A 9012-nucleotide genomic window follows, 5' to 3' on the forward strand; every position below is an offset into this window, starting at 1 on the left:
CTCCCAAAATCTTTAGAGCATTGACCTTATAACTGACATGTTGTGATCTGTCGCCTGAGACTCAAAAAGATAGTGCCCACAATGGAGTCACACTGCATGGCAGCCCTGGAAGTCAGCACTGTCTGCTGGCCGAGTCTAAAAGAAAACTTTACAACCACTTCTGTGTCTTCTCACGCATGACTTGGACGTGGATGACCGACTGCGGATCAAGGGCTCGGGTGTATATTTTACCACAGCCAGCACCTCTGTCCGATGTCTGGCTAAATCACCACACACACACACACACACACACCCAAAGGGCTCTGTCTGCTCGCTGCCGCCGCTGCATGGGCGCTTCTGCGGTCGGGAGCGCCAACATTCCTATATTCTAGGAACGCATTAGCGTTTTTTTTTCTTCTTCCAAGTGTGATTAGCAGACGGCAGTGATGCTAAACAGAGAGGATACCATCACCTGCTTGGGTGTGGGAGGGAGACAAGCGGAGGGAGGGAGGGAAGCTAGGGGCCAGGGGCCGTGCAGTTTGATTCTGGGATGTTTTCACACTTTTAAGGAAAACAGCAGGCAGATGAGAGACACCAGGTGCATCAGCCCTGCGGCGAGTTGGAGTCTGTCTGTAGTGGAGGTTAATGAGAAGTGAATGCAATGGAGTAATCTCATGGGATCACTTCACCACTCACATCCTTGAGATGTTGACCATGTGGGCAAAGGCATCTGCTGGCACCGAGGGCAGACGTGTCTCCAGTAACCATCTGGTTAATAAAAAGAGAAAATAGCCATCAATTATAGTATGTTCAGAACAACAACAAAGCAGTGACAAGAAGACACTTTTTCAGATGTGATAATACTGTAGTTTTCGCTTTCGTCTTTTATTAAAACCATTCATGGGAGAGTTAAAAGTTCCCGGAAGTTTAAGTAAAGTGAGGTCGATTATTCTTATACGTCCTCCGAAATTCGCTCCAATATTTGGCCGAAAAAACGCACCAGTGTGCAAACACCTTTAAGGAGCTTGCACAACGCATTTTTTTAATTAGGCTCTTTCAGAAAAAACGGCACACCCAAAATTCGCTCCGATATTGAAGTCCGAAAATGCAGCGGTGTGCAGGGAATAAGATGTGCAGTATAAATATATTTCACCTATTTGCCCCAATACAGTAAGTTAACCCATTTAATAAGACCTGAGGCCGATTCTACATATCTTCTAAATAAAATAAAAACAGTTATCCGAAAAAGTCATGTTTGTATGTCAGTGGTTCTCAAACCTTTTCATGTCAATTGTGTCAATCTCAAAATATTTTGTTCAAAGATTTGCACACATTTTCACAATTCTTCAAAAATAGCAGATCTACCGTTCTATTTTTGAATATGGACATCATAAAATAACGGTTAAAGTTCAAATCTAAAATGACACTTTCCCGGTTATAATGGGTTAAAGGTGAAAAAAGAGTGTAGTTGTCATTATAATCAAATGTAATCTTCCATCTGCAGAACACAGGCAATCACTGCCCCTCAGTGATAGACTGTCCGTTTCAACTTCCCTCTGCACTTGGATAAAAGGCTTCTTTGAAGTGTAACCTCCCCAACCCCCCATGTTCTGGAATATGGGAGAAAACAAAAGCTTTGGACCGGACTGGACAAAAAGGCCGCAGCCAAACCAAACATGGTCTGGGTCTGCTTAGGACAGCAGGGCTTTTCAAAGACTGGGTTCAGGACCCGTATAGGTGGGTTGGAATGAGATTGAAATGGATCCTGTGATTATTCTGGAGAGGCATGTGTCCGGTGCCTCTGCCAATGCATCGTGTCACATGTATCCTTGCAATAACAAGTAGGATGAATAAAACATATAATAGCAAGACAGAAGATTTATTGGATGTGATCATGGATTCCGATGGACGGTAGATACTGAGTAAACACTGATGGTGCATCAAGATGGTAATACCCTATACCTGAGTTGATGCTATTCTGTCGCACAACCTTTAGTTCTTTTCGTCTAATTCTGCCTGGAACCTCTAAAAGAGAGGATGTTGCTGTTTGGAAGCCACTATAAACACTATAGGAGCAGATATGAACGAAACAAAAACAGTACTTCTATCAAAATGGCAGGCTGCTATATCTTTAACCTCCTCTGGTCCATTAGGGGGAACAATAGACTAATTCAGGGGCTGAGAACTGGCTTACAGACCTGGATCTAGATCACATGGGGAGGCAGGGGGGGTTTATGCATGGCACTCTGCATTTTGACAAACCCAAACAAACAGAGCGACACAGAGCAGGCCCCCAACACTAACTCCCCCCCTGACGACTCATGCCGTTTCCTTGCTGCCTCAAACCCAAATAATCAGCATGCGATTTCCCTGCAGGAGCGCGGAGCGGAGGGAAGCCGCTGCCTAGCCGGCAAAGTCTGCATGTCACAGGCTTTGCGGGGTAAAACCCACTCCCCCCTAATTTATCACTTCAGATAGTGTGCCAAGAAACAAACAGGTCACGGAATTGAGTTTGAAGTAGGGAGAAACCACATAATTCGTAATGGTGTCAGCGATGGGCAGACAAAATTGCTCTGTTTCCTGAGGACTCTGTCCTTAATTCCTCTCACATTCTGAAGTGTGACACCTAACCTTGGGGTGAATGGTATTGGTAGAGAGGCTCTGTTATGCAATATTTAACTACATGAATCTTGAAAGTGTCTTGAGAGCGTCCCAGCTCTGGGCCCGTCCCTCATAGTGAAGTAAATATTGTTTAAGTGGTTAAGCATTGTTCAGCAACGTTGACCAAAAGCAGAGGATCTCAAGATGGACTTTCAGTATCTAAATTCCTCTCATGGAAAAGTTGTTCAATGTTACTCATCAACATTATATATTGTGTAAAATGAAACACTTAAACCACATACTTAGTTCACCAGGGTCCCCCAGGGCTCTGTACTTGGTCCAATCATTTCCCCCCTCTACAAATAGATAGGTACGTCTGCTATTTCCACTGAAGATTTGCCCCAGAATAGGCGCGCTATAGGGTAAAAGACTAGGATAGAGGATATGTGGTTGACAACATTACGTATTATAAGTTAATGTATGGTTCACATTAGAATAAAAGCGTTGTTATAATTTATAACAACACTTTAATTTATAATTTGAACTATACAATAGATCCCACTGACTGACTGTGCCCCTAATCTAATTACTTCAGAATGCCCAGTAACCCTGAACGGTTCCATTACACTGTTGATGATTATTAGCAGTGTAGTATCAGTGTTTCCACTAACCGTAGCTACACCTCTAGTTTTACAATTAATCCTATAGTGCTCATCTAGACTGTGACCACTCAGGAAATAGTGACGGGATTTCACTCTTATAATTTAAAGGTTAATTGGTCAATTTCGTCCCTAGTCTATGAGCGGTCTGCTGAAGGCCCGGTGCCTGACTGACTCCAATGAGTTATCTCATGTGCCAAGAATCCAAAGATTATGAGCTTTTTTGAAAGACTGGATCTATTGTAGTTTTCCCCCCCTCTTGTATTGAAGTGTGTGTCCCCCCCCCCCCCCCCCCCTCCCTAATTATTCTCAAATGGAGCTCTTTCTCTGGGTGTTTGAGAACTGTGCTGTAAAAGGTAAATATTGTATTTGAATGCGTCGTCCAGGCGCAGCCAGGAGTCACGCTACGCTACGCAGGCTTTTAAGAGCGTCTGTGCTTTCCTTTCCACCTCTCTGTTACGCACCAACACACGGAGCAACCTGCACGCACACACGCACTCACACACACATGCACAGACACGCATATGCACATTGCCCACGCGCACAGACACACACACCTAGACATTCCCTACACGTTCAAGAATGCATGCACTATTAAGTTACGTTTGACAACTCACATGTTGAGTACAGTTTGCGTTCCTTTATACTGCACGACATTTCAACCTAACTGTCAGGATCACAATGGAATGAGTGCAGACAATTTACTTCATATCGCTATCGTACTCTACGCTGACGACGCAATCATTGTGACTGACAATCGTCTCGTCAGCAAGAAAACAGACATCCGACAGCGTTAATAATGGACTGACATCCTGCATGCGGCTTGAGTCAGCAGGGTTAATCACTTAACCACTTAAACCCTTTTATACTTTATTGACCTGCAGGGTCCCTCAGGGGTCTGCATGTGGCCCCCTCCTTTTCTCTGTCTACACCAATTCTCTTCGCCGAACATATTGATTGATTGATTGAAATATTTATTAACAGTTTGTAGAATTACACTACATTTCAAGCACAAACTCAATACAAAGACTGTTAACTGTGAGTGGACGACCCAATTAAGCATTACACTTGTTTACAACAGGGTCCACATTGTTCAATTCATCAAAACATTTAGAGACATACAAATAGACACTTCTATGTAGTTAAAGAACAGAACAGGAATTCATCATATAGGAAGCAAAAAGGGAAAAAATACATATACATACAGTGAGGGGAAAAGGGGGGGGGGGGTGAATTAAGTATTAATGAAGTATTTAGACAGGTACATGGGTATCTTGGTGGTGTATCGAATCTTGTGGACCAGACCCATTGCAAGATGCTGTACTCTGTCGTCGACCCTAAGCCATCCCAGCCTGTCAAAGTGGGCAGGGGTGAGGTGGGTTCGGGGGGTGAGGCCAAGTAGGAGCCTGACCGGTTTGTTTTGGGAGGTCTGGAGCCTTGTTATAAGGGCCTTTGATGTGCTGTGGTACCAAGAGGTGGATTCATAGTCAAAGAAACCTTGTACGAGGGCTCCTGTTAAGGTCTTCAAGGTGTTTTTGTTGACCAGTGAGGAGATCCTGTAAAGGAATCTTGTTCTTTGATTGACTTTTTTGATTACGTTGGTGGTCATTTTATCACCGGAAAGATTGGCCTCCAGGATGGAACCTAGGTAGGTAATTTCATCTTTTCGTGTGATAATATTGTCACCCACTCTAACCAAGAAGCCATCTGCCTTGCTGAGATTACTATTTGATCCGAAGAGAATGGATTCAGTTTTTCCCAGGTGTAAGGATAACATAGCCTACAGATCTACAAGCTCACAACGCCCGTCGGCCAGTGATCAGCTATTATGATACATGCCCATTGGCCAGAACATGGGATGCAAGGGTTCATGACGTTTACCCTTAAACTATTTTGTTGCATGAAAAATAATGAAAATAGCCGATCTACCACCTGAAGTTGTTTTAGCTATTTTTGACATTTCTTTTGACAATAATGACATCATGCCCAATTGCCCAAAATAGCGACGGCAGGTTAAACCGCCTGGTGTGAGCCAGGGCACGGGCTCACACCAGGTCAAGCATTCTTCGGCGTGCGTACAGCACATTCAAGCCTCCTCACGCCTCACCTGCCAGGACATCCTACTAAATCAGCTGGACCGGGCCAGACACCAGGAGGCCAGGCCAGTCCATAACAGTCCTATTTTGAATCTTGTTTTGGAGATATTTTTATCCGGGATAAGGCCGGCCAGGGCTTGGCGGCAGCCAGGGCATGCTTTCATGTCTTTCTCTTCCCACCGGTGGGCCTTGGATAAACATTCTGTCCAGGAATGCGATGGCATCGTGGGGACGTATGGCCACAGGGACGTCTGAATTGGAGCACTGGCTGGAGGATAATCTCATGTGATAGGTGGATAATCTCATGTGATAGGTGCCATGCGAGGCGTTGCAAGGTAGCGTCTGAGAGAGGCGGGGTGGGGGAGAGGGGTGGGGGCTGGGGGTGTTGGGGTCAAGGGAAGCAGTGGTGTCAGACTAAATAAAGTGTACAAATGAGGGGGTGGACAGAAGGGGCCGGGCGATCTGTTCAAAGTCACACTGTTTTTGACCAAATACTTCATATCTCTGCTGTCATGCAGGAAGAAACCGCCTAACTCCAAAATGTCAAAATGGAGTTAGGTGGTTAATTCCTCTCGACGGCAACAATATTAGATAGATATTGTGATCATATAGAGACGATAGTGTGGCTACTGGTACTTTCAGAAATATTTACATATTGTAATTTATGATAAGTAATAATCAGTAATACCCTTACAGCTATAGAACAGTCAGTAAAGTTCAACAAATTACATTCCTTGACTGTAATGCACCTTTAAAACCAGGAAAACACTCATGGTATATCGCCACAATGCTAATTATGTCATATATTAATGACATTCTCAAAAGACCTGAACAAAAACAAACGAACAATCAAAGGTACTACATCATTCCAGCTATTATGTACAATCATGAAGAATAAAAACACTTGTTTACATTAGAATACATTTCATGTAGGTTACAGCAAAAAGAGAGCGAATTGTCACAGACTTGCATCGTGTATACACCAGCACCATTTATGAGTGGGTGTTACACAGTCAAACCCAGTGTTAATGCATCAATTTGTAACTATTACGGGTCCATTTGATTACATTTGTACACTAACAGGATTAAATCATTAAATCAACACAGGATTTTACTGTGTACTATCAGCGTACAGATGAAGTATTGTCTATCTCACGCTTCCCTTAACACGGTCTCTGCTTTACCTCAAGTGATCCCCATATACAGTTGGCCATCGTAGCACAGTCAGAGTCTGCTCTTTTATACACATGTCCCTGATGTATAGTATAATACTGTATATACTGTAATTGTCAAACCAGAGTTGGGACATTAGACCTGCTGCTGTCCACATTTTCTACGCAGTGGCTCTATGGCAAGCCATCTAGAAATGGGTCTGTGTGAGTCTGTCTTTGTGTCTGGGGCTAATCTCACAAACCGTGGAATGGAATCTTCACATCTTCACAATATGTTCTACATATTTCTGAGTGGTGCCAAGCGCTCCTTTAAGTGACGGAGTGTGTCTGTCTGTCTGCATGTATGCCCCTATGTCCAAGTATGACCTATTGACCCCTGCGGTGGATGCTGATTGGGGTCAGGGCGCACACATGGGTCGTAACGCGCGCACACACACACACACACACACACACACACACACACACACACACACACACACACACACACACACACACACACACACACACACACACACACACACACACACACACACACACACACACACACACACACACACAGGGGTCATTACAAGTTACAACCCAAGTGCTTAAGTGTAATATCTGTGCTTGACTCCTGATTGGGACACACACGTCATAGACTGGCCACATGAAGTCTCTGTCTTGTTTTTTCACTGTTTGTCTCAAATCCTGCAACGACACTCCCATCCTCTGGCTTTAATCAATGGCAAGGTATTTTCACACATAGGGAATATAATAGATAGAATGGGAATGTCCGTGTGTCTAATGCAACAAGCATGTCTTTCATCGCATCGACACTCAGAGCTGGAATGTTCAGCAACTGCCAAATTTTCTGTCAAACTATTCCATAATAGGCCCTTATAAATGTTTTAATTAGTCTCAGGCAGTGTAGCGATTTGATTATTCCCATCTTGTGTTTTTTTAGCAAAGAGTTCTAGGCCTGTCCATCTTAAGTATACTCAGTTAATGTTCAAGAAGGTTTGAATGTCATTTCTGTCTTTTCCAATTCTGTGTTTCCCCATCAACCACCGCGTGCCTCTGAAGGTCTAGCAGTGATTTTCAACCATTTTCATTTTAAGAACCTGAATTCGGCTATACGGTCCCCCATTTGTATCTCTGGGACCCCAACGTATATTGTAAAATCAAATTAATTTAACTCTAAGAGTGCACCAATGGAACCAAATGGACCCGTTCCATTTGAACACTCTCTGAGTTACAGACCCATAAGGGTCCATTTGGTTCCTAACTATCATTTAGCTGGGGACCCCCTGGAACTCCCTCAAGGACCCCACTTTGGGAACCACTGTAGAGTCTACAGTATAGTCTACAGTATAGCTATTTCTTCCTTTTATACCGTCTATATAACAGTCACTACATTTGCACAGATCCTGATGGAGCGATCCTGACAAGGTATTACATCATGTCTGCTGCCCCAAATCCTTGACTGACTTTTTGGGGGTACAAAAGTATAATGACACAAATCCCGTCCAATCCAACGAGACAGATCCAATAGCGATTATAACCATAGTTTGGGGCCCGAATTCTCAGATAATTTCAGGCAGACAAATTCAATTCAATTTTATATTTATATACAACAAAGTCATCACAGATCAGAACAATCATCTAGGCTTCTGCCATTATTACTGTAATTGTGTGATTTGAAATGGGCGTAATGCCAGTAAGGTATAGAAGGTATGTGAAGGTGGTTTCACCATTTTATAACATATATAGTAAGATGGAAGGTTAGCGTATTGAAGTTAAGTAAGTGAAGTAGTTATACATCTCACAGCTGACAGGTTTCCTATATCACCCATAATGCAGTGCATTTTTCAGTAGTTTTCAGTAGTAGGCTATAGTTACACAGTAAATCCTGATGAGTGTCTCTGAACTCAGTCTTGACTTTTCTTTTTAACGTATATCTGCCCTATACCTGCATATTTGGAGTGCTGGTGTACCATTTTTGAAGAATTTAAAATATGAAGAGAATTAAAAATGTAATTGGAAGAAAAAAGACTCAATTTGGTAAAGCAAGTGAGAGTAAAGTTCTATTTGGATAATAATAACAATTTAATTGTCAACTCTTCACATGAGTCATTAGATATTGTAGGAAAATTGAGAGACATTGCAATGCATTCTATTCATTGTTTTATTTGGAAGTTATAATTCAGTATATCCTATACTTACAATGTCTCCGTGCTGGCAGGAAATCTGGGGAGCTTGTCAATGTCAAAGCAGGAGATGGTATAAGTCTTCCACTCGGTACATTCGCAGACGTCTGGGCAAAAAGCAGGCTCCGCCAAGGTATTGACAGGCAACGTGACGAGTGTAAACAGAGCACACGTTATCACTTGCATGCTGCGTTGTTGCTCGTTGACAGGCTGTTTAAAAGAATCCATGCTGCTGAATGGACGCACACCAGCAGATCAATGCCTGTGTAGGCAACCCTCAGATCGGAACAAGTGAACTTTACTGGAGTGTTGTTTCTGT

The 9012-nt window shown here is 43.1% G+C and overlaps 1 protein-coding gene across 1 annotated transcript in view; it reads right to left on the reverse strand.

Annotated features, from left to right (window-relative positions):
• tshr (thyroid stimulating hormone receptor) overlaps nucleotides 1-9012 on the reverse strand; it is a 29867-nt gene extending 20855 nt beyond the window's left edge. The window contains exons 1-2 of the mRNA XM_083790148.1: nucleotides 8710-9012; nucleotides 676-747 (exon numbers count right to left, since the gene is read on the reverse strand). Coding sequence (XP_083646274.1) covers nucleotides 676-747; nucleotides 8710-8921 — 284 coding nt within the window. The 5' untranslated portion in view covers nucleotides 8922-9012. The remainder of the gene's footprint in view (nucleotides 1-675; nucleotides 748-8709) is intronic.

This window comes from Protomyctophum parallelum, assembly GCF_964188405.1.
Source record: "Protomyctophum parallelum genome assembly, chromosome: 19".
NCBI lineage: Eukaryota > Metazoa > Chordata > Actinopteri > Myctophiformes > Myctophidae > Protomyctophum > Protomyctophum parallelum.